Source organism: Alexandromys fortis, unplaced genomic scaffold (genome assembly GCF_014885135.2).
Source record: "Alexandromys fortis isolate MF-2015 unplaced genomic scaffold, M_Fortis_MF-2015_v1.1 scaffold_232, whole genome shotgun sequence".
Classification (NCBI taxonomy): domain Eukaryota; kingdom Metazoa; phylum Chordata; class Mammalia; order Rodentia; family Cricetidae; genus Alexandromys; species Alexandromys fortis.
The window spans coordinates 986,183-1,008,891 of NW_026068110.1; the positions used below are offsets into that span (position 1 = coordinate 986,183).

The 22,709-nt window shown below is 36.4% G+C and overlaps 1 protein-coding gene across 4 annotated transcripts in view; it reads left to right on the forward strand.

The window, feature by feature from the left end:
• The window catches only part of Ptpn4 (protein tyrosine phosphatase non-receptor type 4), a 181,470-nt gene that overhangs the window by 62,456 nt on the left and 96,305 nt on the right, over positions 1 to 22,709 (forward strand). For 2 of the 4 annotated variants that reach the window (XM_050124440.1, XM_050124438.1), the window contains exons 3-9: positions 2,483 to 2,590; positions 11,602 to 11,644; positions 11,721 to 11,820; positions 15,774 to 15,818; positions 16,392 to 16,444; positions 16,763 to 16,883; positions 21,824 to 21,911. In XM_050124440.1, coding sequence (XP_049980397.1) covers positions 2,483 to 2,590; positions 11,602 to 11,644; positions 11,721 to 11,820; positions 15,774 to 15,818; positions 16,392 to 16,444; positions 16,763 to 16,883; positions 21,824 to 21,911 — 558 coding nt within the window. Of the gene's footprint in view, positions 1 to 2,482; positions 2,591 to 11,601; positions 11,645 to 11,720; positions 11,821 to 12,054; positions 12,120 to 15,773; positions 15,819 to 16,391; positions 16,445 to 16,762; positions 16,884 to 21,823; positions 21,912 to 22,709 lie in introns of those variants that run through there. The other 2 variants (XM_050124439.1, XM_050124441.1) reach the window with 2 other exon arrangements.

The following is a 22,709-nucleotide window of genomic DNA, read 5'->3' on the forward strand; positions in this document are numbered from 1 at the left end:
GAAATAATTACACGGAAACTGTATTCTTTCAAACACTGTCTGGCCCGGCTAGGTCCAGTTTCTTATTGGCTAGCTCTTACATATTGTTCTAACCCATTTCTAATATTCTGTGTAGCCCATGAGCTGGCTTACCAGAGAGGATCTTAACCTGCGTCTGTCTGGAGTGGGAGAACCATGGCGACTCTTACTCAGCTTCTTTTTCCCAGAATTCTCTTCTGTCTACTCCGCCTACCTAATTTTCTGTCCTATGAGGGCCGAGGCAGTTTCTTTATTATTACAAGACCCACCTCCATCAGGTTGTCAATATTGATGCAGTTTTGACCAGTAAAACATGATGTATAGTCTTTTTGTGCAGTAACTTTAGAAATACGTTTGTCATCTTGAATGCTATCATGTATGGGTATGGATCTTGGAGTTGCTGATAAAGTTGTTAAAAGCCCACAAATATAGCCAGCCCTGGAATGCAGGTGAGGCAAAAGGGAGGGAACTCAGTTCTTGATTGCCTCTCATTGGCTGATTTATTTAGCTCTGGAATCTGTTCTACCTTTATACTTTATGTTATGAAAAAAAGGTCCTTTCTGCTCTGTGATTGCTTCTAACTTTATTTAGAATCTTTCTGACTACTATAGCCAATGAGAAGAAATAATAGTAAAATATACCATGCTATGTTTTCTAGTGAACACACTGATGTGTTTAAGCTATTTCTTTCAATATTAGATTTTGTTTAGCTGTTTCGGTATACCTGAAATAGTTGATACAGTTACTGTTTTTACTTAATACTTAGAAATTTATTCTGGGGAGATGGCTCTTGGAAGTAAAGTGTGCAAGTATGGAAAGTATGCAAGAGCCTGAAATTAGATCCTCGGTACTCATATTAAAAGCTAGCATAACCTCACCTGCCTGTAACTCCATGCTGGGGTATGGAGACAGGAGGATCATAGAGATCTAGGATTCTGGCCATCTAGGGCTATCTTAAATAATGAACTCTGGGTTCTGTGATGGATTCTGACTCAATTAGAGAGGAGCAAGCGAGATAGCTCAGCAGGTACAGGTTGACAGTCTTGACCACCTGAGTTTAGTCACTGCAACTCACATGGTGAAAGGAGAGAACTAACTCCTGAAATTTCAATTCTTACCCCCCACATGTGTGCTTCTACATGTACATGTGCACTTGTGTAGACACATATAGATAAGTGTAAAAATAATGTAAAATTATTAAAAAGATATTGAGCACAACAGAGGAGATAGCTGACATCAACCTCTGATTTTCCATATGCACACACCCAGAATTGTGATTCCATACACACACACCCAGATGGTTACTTCTGTATGCTCTCACACAGAAGGATGCTCGCACATGCGCGTGCACACACATACAGATGGGTGATTCCGCATGCATACAACCAAATGGGTCCATCCACATGCACACACACATATGCGTGCTTACACACAAACACACACACAGATGGGCACTTCCGTACACACGCACACACACGATTGTTATTTCTGTATGCATACATGGGTGCTTCCACATGTACACATAGTTGGATACTTCTGCATGCACACACAGTTTTCTAATTTTTTTCCCTACAAATTGTATCATTTTGTAGTTCTATAGGTAAATAAGTATTTTTATCTTACTCATTTTATTTTTTGTTATCTACTCATGGCATGTCATTGTGACTTCTCATTTTAATTTCTGTTATTACTGATAAACTTGTTAATTTCTGTTTTTATCTATTTTTGCTCATTACTTAGTATAAATTATTCAATCATTTCTTCTGTACCATATTTAGTAGCTTTGGAACATGGGGATAATAATGTCTACATTACTGATTTGCTAAGGTTAAAGTTAGATATTTTCTAAAATTCTTTATGTAATTGTAATGTTTTGTTCTGTCAAATCAAAGGCCTTTCTCAAATTTCCTTCAAAGTTTTTCCATCTGCTGCTTTTGTGACTTCTATACAAAGCTGTATTTCAAACTGTAGTCACCTTTCTACTCATATAGTATAAAAATAAAAGGCATAGAGAGATAGCATAGATTTGTATGCATGTACACACATATATATATATATACACATATACATAAGTTATTGTAGTAGCTATATAATAACAAAAATACCATGATAATGGCCTACAGGAGACTTTTCAATCAAAAGTTTCTTATCTTCATATTTATTATTTTCCTCTATAACCAGTTTTCCTTAAAAATATTCACATGTCAAACTTTACTCTCCACGAAGTCATTAGTGAAAAAAAAAATGGCCATTGTAGTAAAAAAGGACAAAAAGTTATGCAAGGTTAAAAACATACAGTGCACACCTTTAATCCTAGTTCTTGGGAGGCAGAGGCAGGTGAATCTTTGTGAGTTCAAGGCCAGCCAGGGCTACTTAGTGAGACTTGTCTCGAAAAGGAAAAGGGAGAAAAAAAAAAAAAGCATAAACACACTATAAAGATGGTTTTGTATTATTTTTCTTCCAGAAACATGATCAGGGGCAAGTTCTGTTGGATATAGTCTTCAAGCATCTTGATTTGACTGAGCGAGACTATTTTGGTTTACAGTTGGCTGATGATTCCACAGATAACCCAGTAAGTTCAAGCAGTTGCCTTTTATTTCCTTGTAGTTTTTCTCTGTGTTCCTTATATAAAGCCCTTTCTGATTTAATGAGTTTAACATTTTTAATTGAAAAATTAGACTCAATTCCTTTTCCTATTTTGCTTTTCTTGTTGTTTAAAGGTATCGGAGACTATTCCTTTTAGATATTTATAGTTATAAGTCAACGTGTAAAGTGTAGTACTAGTTTTATTGTGTCTCAGGCCTCTTGATCTAAAGCGAAAAACCTTCGAGATCAGCAGTTGTCAACCTGTGGGTCATAGCTCCTTTAACAAACCTCCAAAAGTATTTACATTAAGATCCATAACAATGGCAAAGTTACCGTTATGTAGTAGCAATGAAAATAATATTATAGTTGGGTTTCACTACAGCATGTGGAACTGTATTAAAGGTTGCAACTTTGGAAAGGTTGAGAACTACTGATTTAGGTGTATGTAAGTTTACTAAGATGTAATTGGGGTTGTTTTGTGATATTCATGGATATTCTAACAAAAGTCTTAGTTTGTTAGTGGAAAATTTTCAAAGTAAGAATATTTTATGAAGACCCTTCTTACATGAGATATTCCATTTCAGAACTGTGTAAATCCTCAGTCTTAAGCTCCTTAGGTTCTTACCTACTTTTTATTTCTCCCAGTCCTGGTTCTTCTGCTTAGAAACATCAGGTCAGAGAAATATAGGATAATATCTGGTGACTCATAGAGATGCTTACTTTGACAATTAAGTATTATAAACTGCACTAAAGAAATAAACGTATTATGGGCCTAGCTGTATTCTTCGTAATTTTATGTGACTAGACTATGAAAGACTTAACAAAAATATGCTTTTTTTTAATTAATGTAATGGAGTTCTGGGTCTTTGTTTTTTGTTTGTTTGTTTGTTGTTTTTTCTTTCTCTGTTCAACGTGAAGTGTTGGTTATGTAACCCATGCTGGGCTCATACTCAAATCCTCAGCCTCCCAGTATTGAGATACAGGTGTATGCTATCATTTCTGGCCAGGAGAAATGTATTTTGAAAGAAATACTTTTACTATTTAGAAAATTTGTAGTTTGAAGACAGAGTTTTCTGAATCAGTGTTTTACTATTTTATTTATGGTTTCTGGAGAGATGGCTCTGATAGCTTACGTCTCTTGTAGAGTGATGTGCAATTCCCCTCTGTATGCTATGAATACCATTGGTTAATAAAGAAACTGCTTTGAGTATATAGCAGATCAGGGCAGAAGAGAGCTAGGTGGGGAAAAGTAAACTGAATGTTGGCAGAAAGAAGGTGGAGTCAGTGAGAAGACAAGTAGCCCCTCCAGAGACAGACGCTGGAATTTTACCCTGTAAGCCACAGCCTTGGGGCAATACACGGATTAATGGAGATGGGTTAAATTAAGATATGAGTTAGCCAGGAATATGCTTAAGCTATTGGCCCAACAGTATTGCAAATGATACGGTTTCTGTGTGATTATTTTGTGGCTGAGCAGCTGGGGACAAACTAGTGGCCTCCTACAACAAATTGGTGCACCAATGTGACCAACTAAAACCCACTTAAAGTCAGAGAGTTTGGGAAGGAATTCTAGATGCATGCGCGCGCACACACACACACACACACACACATACATGCAGAATTAAGCATGGCTTAACACCGTGGCTCCTTCCTACAGAAAGATAATTATCACATGTAGTCACTCATAGATAGTTTTTAAACATAAAGCAAAGAAAATCAGCCTACAAACCACAATCCCAGAGAACTTAGATAACAATGAGGACACTAAGAGAGACTCACATAGATCTAATCTACATGAGAAATAGAAAGTAGAAAAAGACAGGATCTCCTGAGCAAATAGAACAAAAGCCTCATGGTTTAGAAACAGCGGCTGCCCTGCTGCTGTCAACATAAACTCTGGCTCTTGAGAGGTGTGGCTATGGCGCATTGAAGTGTGTGTGAGCAGACTGCTCACCTGTGTGCCTGAAAACTGGGGCTGTGAGCACTACTCATGCTAAACAGACCTTGGCCCTGCCATATTGGCCTGGGCGGCAGCCTTAGTCTTATTAAAGATACTTAGCATTTTAAGAAGCACTTCTGGTCAGAAAATAATTATAGATATGCAATAAAGATAAATCCAGATGGGAAATACTTCTAAATGGGTCACAATGTTGGATAAATGTACGTAGGCTTGGGAGTGAGAAGTAAAAGAGTACAGAGAGTTATAAAAAGTTATAAAAAGAAATAAATGGTTTTTAAAAAATAATGTGTTTATATACAGAGTTAACTTGTAGAAAAAGTAATAGGAATAAAGAAAAATAAGCCACGTAAAGATGGAATATACACTGAGAATCTGGATTATGTATATTATTGTGTTTTCTTTGAATTTTTTTGATTGTAAATGAAATAAGTAGAGAGACATTTCATTAGCTTATGGGCTGCTAAGGTTAACCAACATATATGGTCTAAAGGTTCCTTGACTTCCAAATTCGAGTCTAAGGATATGTTATTTTGGAAAACAAGTTCTTTTATTTCTCACAAAGGATGAGAACCTATGGAATCTTTCTAGACTAATGTGGTTTGATGGACCAAGACCCCTTGTAAGGTCACTGTAAACACCCCAAAAAATTACTTCGCCCAACAAAAAGCAGGAAGCAGTTTGGAGAGAACTATGCTTGTGTTCCCATATATTGTTTATAAATGTTTGTTTACATTTAAAGGGGGATATTCTTTTTTTTATTTTTTTTATTTTTGAGACAGAGTTTCTCCATAGCTTTTTGGTTCCTGTCCTGGAACTAGCTCTTCTAGACCAGACTGGCCTCGAACTTACAGAGATCCACCTGCCTCTGCTCCCGAGTGCTGGGATTAAAGGCGTGTGCCACCACCGCCTGGCTAAAGGGGGATATTCTATAGAGATGAATAATATGCATTGATGTGGATCTTGGTTTATTGATAGAAATTTAAGGTCAGTTTTGTTAAATATGTATTTCTGCTCTTGATTAAGGCATTGTGTTTCTGCAACTCATTTAAATATGTGATGTGTAATTAAGAAATATAGGTTAATAGATAATCATCTATATTAGTCAATCATGTTAGTTAGGTTTTCTAGATATATAGAAATATATTTCAGTCAGATAGTCTTCAAACCTTTCAGAGACTTTCAGAATATGACATTTAAAATGTTTTAAGAACTTAGGATTTTTCATGACAGTGAGACACATCTGCTCTTGGCAGCACCAGTTATATCAAGAGGAAGATGGGCATTGGTTTACTAGCCATTTGGGCAAGAAACTGCTCTTGCCTGGGCTGCTTTATGTTCTGCTGTATAAACTGGACATGCAAGGCCCACAGAGAAATAATTGCTGAACTTGCTTAAAGGTGAGACGTTACTTCAGGGTTCTTGCTTCATGAAAAAGACTGCCAGACATTCTGCAGGACACAGAAGAAAGTGACTGACAATCTGCAAATATAGGCACAACTGTCTTTGAAATGTCCTGCTTCATGGGAAAGTCTGTTGGATACTATGGCCCTGTAGGCTGAAGACGGATGCCCCAATGATGCAGAAGAACTTTGGGTGACTGTCCTGGAAGCAAGATGTCTCTGTCAATTCTAGAGTTTTGGAAGCTGTTATAATGCATTTCCTGTTACTTATGTAATATTATATCATTCTGGAGTCTTTAATGGAGTTGAAGAATATGTAGTTATAGTTTTCCTTAGCTATGATAAAAGATAAAGTAGATATAAATATTGTAAACATAATTCTTACTTGATACTTGCTTTGTTATATGTAATTTTACTATGTTAAGACCTTCCTTTTTATTTAAACAGAAAGGGAAGGTAATGTGGGATTCCTCTCTATATGCTGTGAATACCTTTGGTTAATAAAGAAACTCCTTTGAGCCTATAGCAGAGCAGGGCAGAACAGAGTTAGGCGGGGGAAACTAAACTGAATACTGGCAGAAAGAAGGGGGAGTTAGTGAGAACACATGTAACCCCACCAAAGACAGAAGCTGGAATTTTACCCTTGTAAACCACAGCCTTGTAGTATACATGGATTAATGGAGATGGGTTAAATTAAGATGAGTTAGCCAGAGATTCACTTAAGCTATTGGTCAAACAGTATTCCAGTTAATACGGTTTCTGTTTGATTATTTTGCTGCTGAGCAGTTGGGAACAAACTAGCAGCCTCCTACAACAGCAAAGGGCCTGGATTTGGTTTCCAGGACCCATAGGACAGCTCCATAATCCCCTGTACCTCTAGTTCTAGGGGATCTGATACCCTTTTCTGGCCTCTATGGTTTCTTACATACATAGTACACAAACTCATGTGGGCAAACACAGAAATACATAAATTAAATAAATTCCAAATTCCATTATAAGGCTGTTTAAATAGAATGGTCATAGAATTTTAAATCTTAAAAGAGGCTTTGGAAACTAGGTGTTGGTGGCATATGCCTTTAATCCCAGCACTTGGGAGACAGAGGCAGGTAGATCTCTGTAAGTTCGAGGCCAGACTGGACTACAAGATCTTGTTCCAGCAGAGGCTCCAAAGCCACAGAGAAACCCTATCTCTAAAAACCCAAAAAGAAAAGAAAAAGAAAAGATAAGAAAAGAAAGAGAGGGGGGGGGGAGAAAGAAAGAGGCTTTGGAAAATTTCCATGGCAGCACTCATATTTTTCAAAGCCACTACTTGAATCCACAGAGTTAAATCCTGAGCTACTTCTTACATTAATAAAACCAATGACTTGATTCTCCTAATTCCCTGTGCTCATTTTTTACACAGAACTGTTATTTCTACCACTGAGCCTTATATTTTAATATTCAGAAAGAGCTATCTGATTCCAGAATATTTCCAAGACAGAGACTTAAGAGTTCAGTTCTTATTATTGTCCCACTATTAATTGGTGTGTGTGTGTGTGTGTGTGTGTATGTGTGTGTGTTTGTGTTGCATGCTAATATGTGGGTGTGCAGGACAGAACAGGAAATATGTGATGTCTTTCTCTCTCATTTTCTGTGTTGTTTTAAGATAGGATTTCTCACTAAACTGGAATCTTTCTGTTTAGGCTAGGTTGGCTTACCTGCAAGCTTTCAGGATCTACCTGTCTCCATGCTCTAATGCCTGGGGTTACAGGCAGAAACTGCTATGTCTAACTTTATGTGGGTGCTAAGAGTTTAAATTCAGGTCTTCGTGCTTGCACAGTTAACATTTTTATCTACTGAGCCATCTCCCCAGCTCTACTAATTATCAATGTGAAGTCATCCTAAGGCTTTGAGGATAACTAATATATTAAAAAGATTCCATTCTTTAAAGAAAACAGAATAAGGAATAATATTTATGAAATATATGTTGCAGTTAAGAAGCTGTCTTACATATATCTAATTTAGTTCTTACTATGATTATAAATACCATTATATTTTTAAGTGAAAAAATAATGCTTACAAGCCGGGCCTTGGTGGCGCACACCTCTAATCCCAACACTTGGGAGGCAGGCACAGGTGGGTCTCTGTGAGTTCAAGGCTACCCTGGTCTTCAGAGATAGCTCCAAGACAAACAGAGCCACAGAGAGAAACTCTGTCCCAAAAACTAAAATAAATAAATAAACATAAAACTACCTTATTCTTTTGTGTAAACCCCAGAGTACCCAATTAATTTTTTCATAATCTTGTATCTTTATAAACGCCTAGTCTATTTATTATTTCATTATTTTAGTATGCACGGGTAAATTATTACATCATATAGGCACTTATTTTTTTCTGTTTACTCTTTATTCTTTTGTTTGTCCCTCATTATTTTTTGTTCATTATTGCATGGCAAGGGATCACTAGGACAGTACTGAATAGCAGTGATAGGGAGGTAGCCTTGTCTTTTTCCCCATCAGAAGAAAGTGATCCCTAGGTGTTTTTTTTTAAAAAAAATATTTATTTATTATGCATACAATATTCTGTCTTTGTGTATGCCTGCAGGCCAGAAGAGGGCACTAGAGACCCCATTACAGATGGTTGTGAGCCACCACGTGGTTGCTGGGAATTGAACTCAGGACCTTTGGAAGTACAGGCAATGCCCTTAACCTCTGAGCCATCTCTCCAGCCCCACCCTAGGTGGTTTTTAAACTAAATATGCATAATTGAAGTATCATTTATATAGGATAAAATTTAATATCTATTCCTTTCACTATGAAAATAGTATTTGCTAAACACTGGCTGATATGCATTAGGAAACTAAAAAGTTAGTATATATCCACCAGGATCAATTAATTAAGTTTTCCTAGTCAGCCTGTGGGCACAGATAAGAATTTCAAGGTGGTACACTCAGCTTTTTGAGAAACTAAGTTAGATAATAGCTTCAGGAACCTACAAGGATACTGAAAGAGTTCAAGGCAAGCCTTAATGAGACCCTACCCATTTCAAAAGTAAAAGTATAGAAAGGCTTGAGACTATATAGTTCAGTGATAATGTACTTATCACATATAAAGTCTTTGGTTTAGTCCCCATATCCCCATCATAGACAGAGTGATTGTTATCAACTATTGGTAGTAGTATAGTACAAAAGATAATTTCTTTAAACAGAGGCTTACTTTTGTGGTTTTAGAATATAGGATCACAAGGAAGAAGAATTGTGAATACTTTTTTGTGTATATGTATGTGGGTACAAGTATGTCACAGCATACTGGTGGTGTTCTGAGCACAACATAGTATTAGTTAGTTCTCTCTTCCCAATATTTGGGTCCCAAGGATCTAACTTGGGTGGTGCTTTTATTACCGAGCCATTTTTCCTGTGCTGTACTCATTTTTTAAAGTTTCCAACTGTTTGGTGGTGGTGGGGTGGGTCTTTCTATATATGTGTATTTCTTTTTTTTTTTTTCATCTTTTAGCATGAATTGGGGTGGCTTGTATGTCTGTGTTTTTTGGGACCTTAGTTTTTCCACTGATTTCTCCCATCAGAACTCAACTTCATTTATCTAAGGTTCTGTCTTCTTAACTGTCTTCTGACATCTTAAGCATGTTGCTTATCTCATAAGCAATCAGAGCTTGCCCTTGGGCTAAAAACTGGAAAACTATGAATCTTATGCACTGTGGTTTTTCTCTTTTTCACCTTTTGTTTTTAACTCTATGATTGGTAGTATTTATCTTTACAAATTGCTCTTCCCAATATAAAATATGTTTTATGCACTTGGGTAAATCTATTTCATAGTGTCAACTTCCCTCAAGTGTTTTCTGTTTTTCAACTGCTTTTTCCATTTTGGGTTACTTTTAACATCACATGGTACTCCTGTGCTGGTAAGTGCATACCATTATCTAAATTTTAAGGATTCCCTAGAAAATGGAATCTATGAAGACTTAGTAGAAAAATCAAGCCTGAGGAATACCTCTAAAAAGTGGGGAGAAGGAAGGGGGTGAAGATATTATTGGAAGAAGTTAATAGCCAAAAGCTTCCAAATTTGAAGAAACATCTGAGTAATTAAAAACTGTTGTCAAACAAAAAGAATCTTGAAAGAAGTGAGAGAAAACTGTCTCAACAGGTACAGAGGATCCTCAACATTGTAATGGATTCATTAAAAATGCTGCAGGACCCCGAGCCACAGCAGTGGGCCCTGTGGCAGCAGGCAGCAAACAGCAGTTCTCAAGTGTAATGATTATTCTGTCTCTTTAAGAGACAAGCCACACCCACTCCCAACCCCATCTGTTGAGACAGCTTCCAGCTTCCAGCCTGAGTTCCTTCTTTTTTCTGTCTCCCTCTCAGAGAGGCAGCTTCTGTCTCTCCCTTCTCTCCTTTCTCTCCCCTCTCTGTCTCTGTCTCTCATTCTCTCTATGTCTCTTTGTCTCTTCCCTTCTCTGTTCCTCTCCCCTTTTCTTCTCCCTTCCATAACCACTAAATAAATAGCCAACCTCACTCTGCATGGAGTGCCTAATCCATGTCTCTGTCTCTTGCCTGCTGCCATATGTCTCCCTGCCTTGAACCAGCCACTGCTCCAGGACCTGCAGTGGTCCCTGTCTGGGACTGGCTACTCTCAGGGCCTGCTGCCTGCCGCTGCTGGGGATCCTGCAGCATATTTTTTAATAATCCATTTTACTGAGAGCAGCCATTCCCAGGCAGGGAAGGCGCAATTCCCTGAGTGGCTGCAGCAGGCCACAAGGAGAGACATACAGATGGGCACGCCACAAGACCACACTGCAGGTCTCTGAAGACAGCTGGTCCCAGGCAGGAAAGCACGTGGCAGGTGAGAGACAGAGACATGGATAGGTACGCCATGCAGAGTGAGGTTAGATATTTATTTAGTGGGATATGAAGGGGAAAGGGAGAAGGGGAGAAAAGCAGAGAGGCAGACAGAGAGACAGAATTGGGGGGGGGAGTGGAGAGAGGCAGAAGCTGCCTCTTCAAAAGGGAGACAGAAAAGGAAGGAACTCAGGCTCGAAGTTGAAGATCAGCCTGCCTCAGTGGATGGAGAGGGAGTGGGCATGGCTTGTCTCTTAAAAAGAGACAGGACAGACTGTTACAAACATAGTAGGAGATTTCTTAGTAGAAAACTTACAATCCAGAGGCAATGGAACAAATATAGTTAAAATATTGGAAAAAAACGGTAGTGATCTGACAGATTCTATCCAGCAAAATTACTTCAAATGTGAGGAAGTTCAAGTATGGCACTTGTTGTCTTAGCACTGGAAGACTAAAACAGGAGCACTGGGAGGTAAAGCCAGGCTGGCTACTTAGTGAGTGTGATGGTTTGAATAGGAATGGCCCCCATAGACTCATATGTTTAAATACTTGAGTGTTTACACTCATGTCCACAGGGAATGACACTATTAGTAAGGCCTTATTGGAATAGGTGTGGCTTTGTTGGAGGAAGTTTGTCACTAGGGGGTGGGCTTTGAGGTCTTAGAAATTCAAACCAGTTGCTTCTAATTTAATTTTGTTTCTAGTTAACCATTTTCCAAAATGAGGTCTTTAATTGGAACAGATATACAATGACCGATATGTTAGTTTCTCAAGGAAAAAAGAAATCTCTCTTTATTTTTCAGAGGTGGCTGGATCCAAACAAACCAATAAGGAAGCAGCTAAAAAGTGAGCATACTATTTACTTGATGTTTTGCAAATATGCCTTATAAAGATAATAGCCTAACATAATCTGATTAATTAGAGCTGTTTTTGTTAATTTTAGGAGGATCACCTTACAGTTTGAATTTCAGAGTCAAATTCTTTGTAAGTGATCCCAACAAGTTACAAGAAGAATACACAAGGTGGGTTTATGGAACAGTTTCTTTTGAAAACATTGGCAAAGATCTAATATGAAAAAATGCAAATAAGTAGGCAAAAATAAATGTCCATGCTGAAAACTTAAACTTCTAATTTATGCTGAAGAGTTTATAAATTGTCCTATGGTAACCCTTTCCTCCCTATCTAGATGACTGGGAGAGCTTTCAGGTGTTGAACACCCAGAGCCACCTCTTCCAGCCACAAGCAGCACTGCTGAAACTGAATGAGTACATGAGATGGCACTGGCTTATATCCAAGGCATGCTGCATATTGAGAGTTTCTGGTATACATGGTTTTTTTCATCAAAAGCATATTATAGGTTTTTTCTTTCCTTTTGTTGAGGAGAGCATAAGATTTCATATATATTAATACCATGTGAAGGATGTGTTTTTAACTTTTAATTCCAAAGAAAATGTTACAAGGATAAAGCACATTTGGGCTTCTCCATGCCCACCTGACTGCCCATTCTAAGTCTCAGCGTGTCACTTCTACTTGAATGATCTAAAGCAGCATTTCAGCAGTGTCCTTGAGAACTAGGTAAAATGTTTAGGGTAGAAATAAGAGAGGTAATGACAGTTATTGTTAAAGTAAGCTGAACAATAACCTCTTGTGTTTGGCAAAATGCAGAATTAGTAATTTAAATGAAAAGAATTAGAATCCTATACTTTCTGTACACTTCTCAGATATAAGAATATCGGTGAGTGCCTATCAGAATTACTTTACTGATGTGATAGAATAGAACAGCAAAATAATAAATCTGTTGAATCAGTCCTTAGATTTCTGTGGAGTTCTCAATACTTACCCAAGCTTAAAAAAAAAGTCATAGTTCTTGAGAGTCTTTTCTGTTTGCTGATGTTGCTTTTTTGATAATGAGAAGACACTAGAGTACAAGTGCCACATTAGACAGCTGGAACATTTGCAATAGTAATAGAATCTAGGCTAATTTGTCTTGAAACACAAAGTTGTGTTTAATTTACCATTATAGCTCTGTTTTTGTTGTTGCCTTTCCTTCCTTAAAACCATATTTTATGTATCACAATACAGTTTACATACTAAATTTAGCCAATATGTTGTTGATGTTAAATGTTTAAAATAATCTTATCATTATAAATAATTCTCAGGATACTAAAAGTTTACCTAATTTTGCATGAATTCCAAGTTATATTGTATTAGTTATTTTTCTTATTGCTATGATTAAATACATGTCAAGAAGCAACTTAAGGGAAGGGCTCATTTTGACTTGGAGTTTAGCATTCATTGGTTATAGCTCATTATGACAGGGTAAGTATGTCAGCAGGAGCATGAAGCAACTGGTGTTATTACATATATAACCCGAAAGCAGAGAGAGGAACAGGAAGGAAACTGAGTTATCAAACCTCAAGGCCTACTCCCAGTGACTAACTTCCTCTGGCAAGGCTCTTTCTCCTTAAGGCTCCACAATCTTCCACAACAGCACCACCAACTGGGTACTAAGTGTTCAAACTCGAGCCTGTGGGAACATTTCACATTCATCTAATAGCTGGGTTCAATATCTGATTCACACAGAAAACTGAATTTCCTATTAGAACCTATATGTGTGTTAATAGTATATAATGGAAACAATGAGGGTGCGTTTCACTGTTAATTGAGTCAGAACCTGAAGAAGGGTAAAATTGTGTAAGCAGTTGGGAACTTATGCTCAAACTATCAGTGTAGAGATTCTCTGTTTTTATTAGAAATAATGTTTAATTTCAGTGCTCTTTAATCCGTATAAGTATTGCTGTTGGCAAATTGTAGTACATGACTACATTTTATTTAATTATCATAACTATACAAAAGTGATTCTCTACCCTGATTAGTAATTTATAATTATTTGGGAGCACTTTAAACCACAGTAATTGTCTATACCCCTACATATTCTGGTGTAATGTGACTCAGCCTCTGAGTAAAGACATGTATAGTTCCTCAGGTAATTCTAGTATTATAGCAAGGGAGCCAGGGCTAAGCAATACTTTAGTGTGGGGCTGATGGAGATGGCTCAGTGTTAAGAGCACATACTGTTCTTGCAGAATACCCTACTTCGGTTCCCAGCACCATGTCAGGTGCCTCACAGCTTGCCTGTAACTCTACTTCAGGGGATTAAGGGTACTATTCTGGCCTCTGTGGGAGCATGTATTCATGTACACATTCCCACACACTGATAACAGATACATATAGACAAAGGTTTTCAATTTTGTTTTTATTGATTTTCTGTGTGTAATGTGGTTGCCTCTGTGTCAGTATGTTTCTTGCGCTTTTTTTTGGGAGGGGTCTGTTTGTCTGTTTTGTCCTATTCTGTTTTGTGTGTTTGTTTTTTATTAATTATTATTGTTGCTATTTAGATGCCTATTTTATAATGAGAGAGAGAAAGGGTGTGTATTTGGGTGGGTGGGGAAGTGTAGAGGATCTGGGAGGATTTGGGGGAGGATAATCATAATCAGAATCCATTATATGAAAACATCTATTTACAAAAAAAAAAGAAAGAAAAAGAAATACTTTGCTGTGATGATCCTGATTAGTATCAAGTGTCCCTTGGCCACAGCCACTCACTCTTTGGGACTAGTTTAGGTCTCACAAAAAAGGGTGTTTCCTAGATCTCCTTGATTGAGATAGCATTTTGAATTAGTGGGAAGAAAACCAATGGCATCGATGTCTTGCATCATGATAAAATGTACTTCATTTTTGGCAATTACCAGCATCATTAGAAATAAATTTTTTTAAACTCCCAAAACTCCTGGCAAGTGATCTTACTTCCCTTACAAATGGAGAAATTAAGGTTTGTCCAAATTTTAGTAATTTGCCTGAAGTAATAGGTTGCTTTAGAACTTGAATTCTAGTTTTTATTGAGAATTCCTTTTTTGTTAAATAAATATATAAGTGATCTTTGATAAGTATAAGTATTATTTGTGAAGGATTTTAAAATTATATCAAGTGCATATATTACCTTTAAATCACAACTATAAAACTGTTTTTGTACCAAAGACCTTTTAATTTTTTCTTCTTTTTAGTGATATTAGGCCGTGTACGTGGTAAACATGTACTCTGCCATTGCCTTATACCACCAATCCCATCTTTAGCTTTTGATTATGAAACTAAGAATATCTGATAAAATTGTACTGTATTGAATTAAGTAAATAATATCCAGTTTGTGTTTTGATTTTTTAAAAGTTGAATGAAGCCTATAAACTTCCTGTTTAATGTTTGAAATTATGAATTTTTTTTATACCAATTGAGCACAGGTGATTTTGTCCAGGTATTGACTAGCTTACCCACTGTCAGGGACAGAAGGACAGTGCCATTTTGTAGGCAACCTCAGCAGCGTGTCACAGTATACTATTGTTTGTGTTAAAAGAAGCTGATCGTGTAACCACTCTAATACTAGAGCAATAGCAGGAGAAGGAATTCAATTTTCTGATGAAAGAGCTTTCTTAACTCCAGTGGAAGTAGACAGTTGTTCTTCTACATTAATCATAATAACAAACTGATCTGCACATAGGCTTGTCCTTGTAATGGCTTCCTGTTTACACAGAAAGGATTGCTTCCTTTCACTGGTTCTGTGTGTGTTGTCTATTTCTATGTCATTGATGCTTTAAGTTATCTATGCTTCCAGTTCTTCTTGCATGGACCAATCCTTAGTCTGTTGCTCCCAAGTCTTCTTCCTGGTAGCAGAAATCTTAGAAGTCTTGAGTAGTTTTATAATTGAAACAAGATATTCAAAATGAAAAATTTTATATATTAATGAATTTTAAAGACTTGTAGTCAAGCCTACTTCTGGTATTTTTTGCTAATGTGTGCATATGCTGAGTTTATTTGCTAATGTGTAGACTACAAAAGGAAATATTTAGATATTTAGTTTTGTTAATATAAGTGTATAATATATAAGAACTCAAATTGATTCTAATATCTTTTTTTTAAAAAGGTATCAGTATTTTTTGCAAATTAAGCAAGACATTCTTACTGGAAGGTGAGCTATTTTTAATTTTTATTTTTACAGTATAAAAATACTTTAAATTAGCAGGGCAGTTGTGGTACATGTATTTAATCCCAGCACTTGGGAGGCAGAGGCAGGTGGATTTCTGTGAGTTCGAAGTCAATCTGGTCTACAGAGAGAGTTCCCAGCCAAGTTCCAAAGCTACCCAGAGAAACCCTGTCTCAAAAAACCAAAAAGAAAAAGAAAAACAATAAAAAACAAAACAAAAACCTTTAAATTCTGTATTAAGTAACTTATGATTGATTGCTGTAACATTTTAAAAATGGGTTTTTGTAGTATTAGTTCCTTTTATCAGACTTTTTTGGGAGTTCTTTTGAGACATTATCTTATTATGTAGCCTAGGTTGGCCTCAGACTGGCAGTCATCTCAAATTCATAAGTGTTGAGATCGTAGATGTATGCCACAAATCCCAGCTTAACTAATTTAATTGTGGTTAATTTAATTGTGCATGTGGAAACTTCCAGAATCAGTAGTATAATGTAAACTACAGTGCATTTGAAATTATATTCATCCTTGGGTTATGTATTTTCTTTTTTGTCTTACTAGATTGTCCTGTCCTTATAATACTGCTGCCCTTTTAGCTTCATTTGCTGTTCAGTGTAAGTATCAGCTTACTTTAAGTCAAGTAGCATGTGGTTTTGTAGTCTCTATTGATAATACAACGCCTTTAAATGTAGGAATGCAGTAGAGACTGCTGAGGGAATGTAGTGAAATGTCCAGCTGATTAGCAAGTAATACTTTGATTCTTGAAACATTTTCTATATTGAGACCCAGAAGAATACATGATTTACTGCAACTTATTTAATGTTATTAAACTAGAAACATGCATTCCTTTCATAAATATATATTAATGACATTGTTGATTTGAGTACAATTAAAATATTTATGAAAGAATGATGTTTTCTTTTTCTTATTAGCTGAACTTGGAGACTACAATCAGTCAGAAAATTTGCCAGGCTACCTCTCAGATTATTCTTTCATTCCCAATCAACCTCAAGATTTTGAAAAAGAAATTGCAAAGTTACATCAGCAGCATATGTAAGCATTTATTTAATATTCTGCTTATTTGGTAGGATTTATGGGCAATCTTTCTAGAAAGAGAATTATTTCACATCATTCTTAATTTTATTGCTGTGTTTATATAGTATAGAAATTTATATTATATATTATAAAGAAATATATATAATTTACACTAAAAGCATTTCATTGCTCATTTCACAAAATATATGAGCCTTGCTTTCATTTCTTTAACAGCTATAAATTATATATAAATTGAGTCTATCTGATTTTATATAACATTGTCAATTCTTTAAGAAAGAATTTTAGGTGGCTGGAGAAATAGCTCAATGGCTAAGAGTGCTTGTCGCCCTTACAAAGGTCCTAGGTGTAGTTCTGAGCACCCAGATCAGGTGACTCACAGCAGTGTGTTAACTCTAGCTCAAGGGATGTTAATGCCCTTTCTGGCCTCTACGGACATTCATACTCACATGCACATACCCAGCCATAAGTACACATACATGTAATTAAAAATAAAATAAAGCTTTAATTTTAAAAAAGAAAATTTTAGAGTAATGCATTTATAATATGCAAAATGATGGACTTGGTAATTTTCTTAGTTTTTAGATATTGGAAAGATTTTAACTCTGTTTGGTAATGACTGAGGAGAAAAGTACCAACCCAGTGCAGTTCTTTTAATGTTCATTTAAAGGCAGTTGACTTGTTTCATTCACAGTAGTGTTCAACTTTGATTTTATTTTAGTCTAATCTTTTGTGACATTTGAAAAAGGTTTATTTATTTATGTGTATGAGTATTCTGCCTGCGTGTATGTCTATGGACCACGTACGTGCCTTCCTGGTACCCAAGGAAGTCAGAAAGGAGTGTCAGAACCTCTGGGACTGGCTGTGATCTGCCATGTATAGAATTGAATCTGACTGTTCTTTAAGAGCAACAAATACTCTTCTGAGTTCAACTGCTGAGCCAATTCTTCAGCTCCTTGTGACATTTTTTCAAGAAGACATTTGTTTTGTTTTCAACACAGCGTCTTTGCAGTACCATACTGTCCTAGAATTCACTGTGTATACCAGGCTGTCCTCAAACTCACAAAGAGATCGACCTGCCTCTGTCCCCTAAGTGTTGGGATTAAAGTTGTGTGCCACGACTACCTGGCCTTACGAATTGGTTTTGGGAGGTGGTGGTACATGCCTTTAATCCCAGCCCTTAGGAGGCAGGCAGAGACAGCCTGAATCTCTGTGAATTTGAGGCCAGCCTGGGCTACAGAGTGAGTTCCTAGACAGCTATGGTGATACAGAGAAATTAGGTTTCGAAAAACAAAAACAACAAACAAGCAAACAAAATGTTTTTTTGTTGTTGTTGACTCAAGTTTTGCTTTAAGCTATGGTTCACAATAGTGACAGAACAAAGATAGTGTAGCATATTGGCTAAAAGTCGTTACAAGAGTTAGACTAGCTTGAACTTCTAGTCAGATCACTCACTGTTTTATAACTTTGATCATAGTTGTTGCTCTATTTTGTAGCGCAGTTTCTAATTGGTCTTAATAATAAAAATCTGGAGTCAGATATAGGGTGTGAAAGCTGAAAGATCAGAGAAGCAGAGAAGCCAGCCACTAGTTCTTAATTCTACAAAATCCTCAGAACCAAGGGGAGCAAAATCCTGTCTCTATAAATCCTCAGACTGAATGCTGAGCTCCTCTCTCCTCCCTTGTCATAGTTCTCTCTCAACCCAGCCATATCCCTTCCTGTCTCCACTTTACTAGTGCTGGGATTAAAAGCATGTGACTCCCAAGTACTGGGATTAAAGATCAATTTCACCACCTGGCTCTGTTTCTCTTTGAGACTGGATCAATTTCAGGTAGCCCAGGGTGGCCTTGAACTCACAGAGATTTCTCTGCTTCTGCCTCCTGAGTGCTGGGATTAAAGGTGTCTGCCACCATTGCCTGATGGCTATGGCTAACTAGTGGCTTAACTCAGAACTCTGATCTTCAGGCAAGCTTTGTAGTGGCATTTCATTTTGTATTTTAATAAATAAAGCTTGCCTGAAGATGAGAAAATTAAAACAGCCACACTGGCCAGCCTTAAAAACCAGGCAGCAATGGCACACACCCTTAATCCCCGTAGCCACACTAGCTGGCCATAGAAAGCAGGTGGTAGTGGTGCACACCTTTAATCCCAGAACTAAAGAGGATTATAAAATGGGAGGAGACAGCTATCGGGCACAGTCTCATTCTGAGATTCTGGAGGCAGGATTGCCATTTCAGACTGAGGTAGTGATAAGAGCCAGTGGCTGTTTTGCTTTTCTAACCTTCAGGCGTAACCCCAATTTCTGTCTGAGTTTTTTTTAATTGTGGTTCAAAGCTTTATTTCTCAAATTATTTGAGATAATTAAAGTGTCTTGAGGTAGAAATTTTGAGTCTTCTTGTTTGTTTGTTTGTTTGAGAAAGGATTTCTCTGAAGTTCCCTTGCTAGCCTGGAACTCAGAGATCTGCCTGGCTCTGCCTCCCAGTATCGTGATTGTAGCCCACTCCTACTGGCCAGAAATTCTGAGTCTTAAGTGAAATTATATGTACAAAGTTCTCAAGATGGTACCTAGTACATGGTAGACACTAAAGAAATATTAACTTTCATTGCCATTTGGTAATAATTCAAGTGTCTCAGACTAGTAAGAAAACAACAACTCAGTATCTAATTTTGAACAGCCAGTGGGCTAAGCATGACAAATACATGAGTTTTTTTTAAATGTAACACAATATATATTTGTTTATGTTGTAAATGTAATATATGTAAATATGTCACAGAATATTTGGAAAAAACCTAGACCTTGCTTATGTTAGTATTCTACCATTGAGCTACATGCTCAGTCTATTATTTTAAATGCTTGCGGGAGGAAAATATTTTATAGGATGAAAATTTTCTGAAATCCATTACTCATAAATGAGCACTCATGTGAACAGACATCATCATCATCTTTTTCTGTGTTGGATGTGGCTTGCTACAAAGACAGTTTATCTAGAAGGCTTAAAAATACTATTTAATCCTTTCTAGTAAAAGGATTTTTGACCTTGGATCTGCTCTAGACTATAATCACTTGAAAATTTAAACTGAGTGGTTTAATGTGGTGAGTGTGCTGCTTTCCTGTAAAGACCATCCCTTTATAGTGAAGGCTTTTCATATAGCCTATCTGAGTAAGTTGGAATTTAAAAATTTTTCTATTAAAAGTTGCTTAAATAAGGACAAGGCTTGTAATTTCCACAAGCTAATTTGAAAAGCTGATTTTTCAGCTCTGTAAACAAAAACAGTTAAGTTTAATTGGAAGGACTATTGTTGTTGAGGGGTCATTCATTTTGATCATGCATTGACCTTTTCAATATCAGTGACGCAAAGGTTGATATCTTAGCTTTATTATTCTCTGCTATATTGCCTGATAACACCATATAACTAAGTTCGTTAGAACTAGATATTAAATAGAGTAGACCTTTTAAAAAGACTGTATTTTAGAGTAATCCTGAAATTTTTGTTTTGAGAATCAGTAGAAATATTTTTAAAATATGAAACTTGGACCTCAGCCACCCTGTGGAATTGAACTTCTAAGCATCTCAGATAAATGACTTTTTCTTCAGTCATTATTATACTATCTATTATATATTTTGAAATATATAGTAAAAAGAAATGAATAGTTGAAAGGTTAAAGTAGAAAAATTGAAGACTACAGAAATTTAAAGGCTACAAGGTTGCTCTAAAAACCTCTTGATACTTGTGTTTGTGTATCTGTGACAGTGTTGCATGTTGAAGTGCCCTGTAGGTTTTACATGTGGCTATGGTGATAAACTGTGTTGTGAGAAAAATTTGAGAATTATATCTGGAAGTTAAGTGACTTTGTTAACAGCTATAAGATCAGTCAGAAGTTTTAAGACTTGCCTATTGTTTTTCTTTTTTTCTCTTCTGGCCTGTAATACTTTCCAATAGTTTCTTTCTAATTGCCACTGTCTCTAGAAATTATTTTTAATTAAAATATTTTATCACTTTCCTCCTTCCCTTTCCTCCCTCTATTCCCTTCATTGCTCCTCTGACTCACTCTCAAACTGATATCTTTTTTCTTTATTATAGTTATGTATATATAATACATAAATCTATTATACACACATATATACATATATACGCATAAATGTATGAGTACAACTTGCTTAGTGTGGCCTGTGTGTATGTGATCTAAGGACTGACAAACTATTTGGTATTCGATAACCAATTGGACGGTTCTTCCCTGGAAAAGACTAATTTTTCCCCTCTTAGCAGGCATTAATTGTTTTTTGTGGATAGGACCTCATGAAATTTCCCCTTTCTCTATTAGTATGTCTTTTGATATCACCATCTTTCAGGTCTTGTTTAAGCAGCCATATTCTTGAAGTATCATGGGTGAAGCTTTTCTATTATTTCTAGAAAACAGAATCTCACAGGAGACTTCCTGGTTTGCTGGCTCTTGTAGTCTTTACCTCCTCTTCCTCAGTGTTCTCCGAGCCTTAGGTTCAGGAGTTGTGTTGTAGATGTATTTAGTGGGGCTAGGTCCCCTATGATTTTTCTGTATTATGACCTGTTACAGGTTTTTCTGTAATAGGCTCTGTTTACTGTAAAAAGAAGTTTCTTTGATGAAAGAATGAGAATTATATTTAACTACAATAAAGAAAAATTTAAGGATGTAGTGAGGAATTACAGTAGTCTAGTAAAAGAATGGTAGTAGGTTCTCTATTAAGGTCATGACCTCATAAACCCCAGAACTTAACAGTATTCTTGTAGTTCTGGAAAATAAAGAAGTTAATATGGTAAAAGTATGCTAGTGGAGTCAGTCAGATCTTACTACAGAAAACTAAAAGGTGCTTAGTTAGATTCTTCATTTCTTCACATAATCATTTTGTCATTTGACAATTTTTACAGTGGATCTAGTTTTTGACCTGATGTTTTCTTTACAGTGGCTTATCTCCTGCAGAAGCAGAATTTAATTACCTAAACACAGCACGTACCTTAGAACTCTATGGAGTTGAATTCCACTATGCAAGGGTAAGTAAAGAAAAATTACTTAGATGTTGAGTTGGGCTTCAATTTTTAGTCTCAAAGATTTTAAAATCTTTTTGTCTGTGTACAGGGCTGGGGTGATTGAACCAGGGCCTTATGTATGTTGAGCAAGTACTCTTATTCTTAGCCATACAAACTCAACTCCTCAAAATTTTAATTCCCTGAGAGAACTAGGTAACAGGAAAATTTGTGTTTGCTGTTGACGTATTTGCAATAAAAATTTCTTCTCAATATAAATTTTTCACAATAGCATAAGTGCAAAGTTGGTGGACATAGACTGTTCTTATTTTTTCCAGGTGGTTGTTTATGTTGTAAAAACAATGTTTATAGACTGAAAGGGGACAGTAGTTTTAGAATATGTGTTTTATAAACATAAGGTTGCTTTAGGAAAGTACTTTTGTATAAATATTTGAAAATCGTGATCATGCAAGATGCTCTCATATCACTGAAACTTTCATTCTTGTTCTTAAGGTTTCCAACACTGAACTGGTTATTTTTTACTTGTAAAGCCCCAAATAAAGAATATCAATGTGTCATGCTTGTATTTGTCTGACATCTCTTTATTAAAGTGGAATTTATAATTACTGGCTTTCCCAGTGTAATGTTTATCTTGTGTGAAACATTTTTCCTTTCAGAAGTTGTTACCCTCTTCCTGGTGTCTGTGAATGACTGTAGCTATATTCCTTTTTGTGAGTTATCAAGATTTAAATTCCTTTCAAGTACCTAAAGTATAACCATTTTTCAGTAGAATTATAGTCATCAGTTGAGTCAACAGTGGAGTTT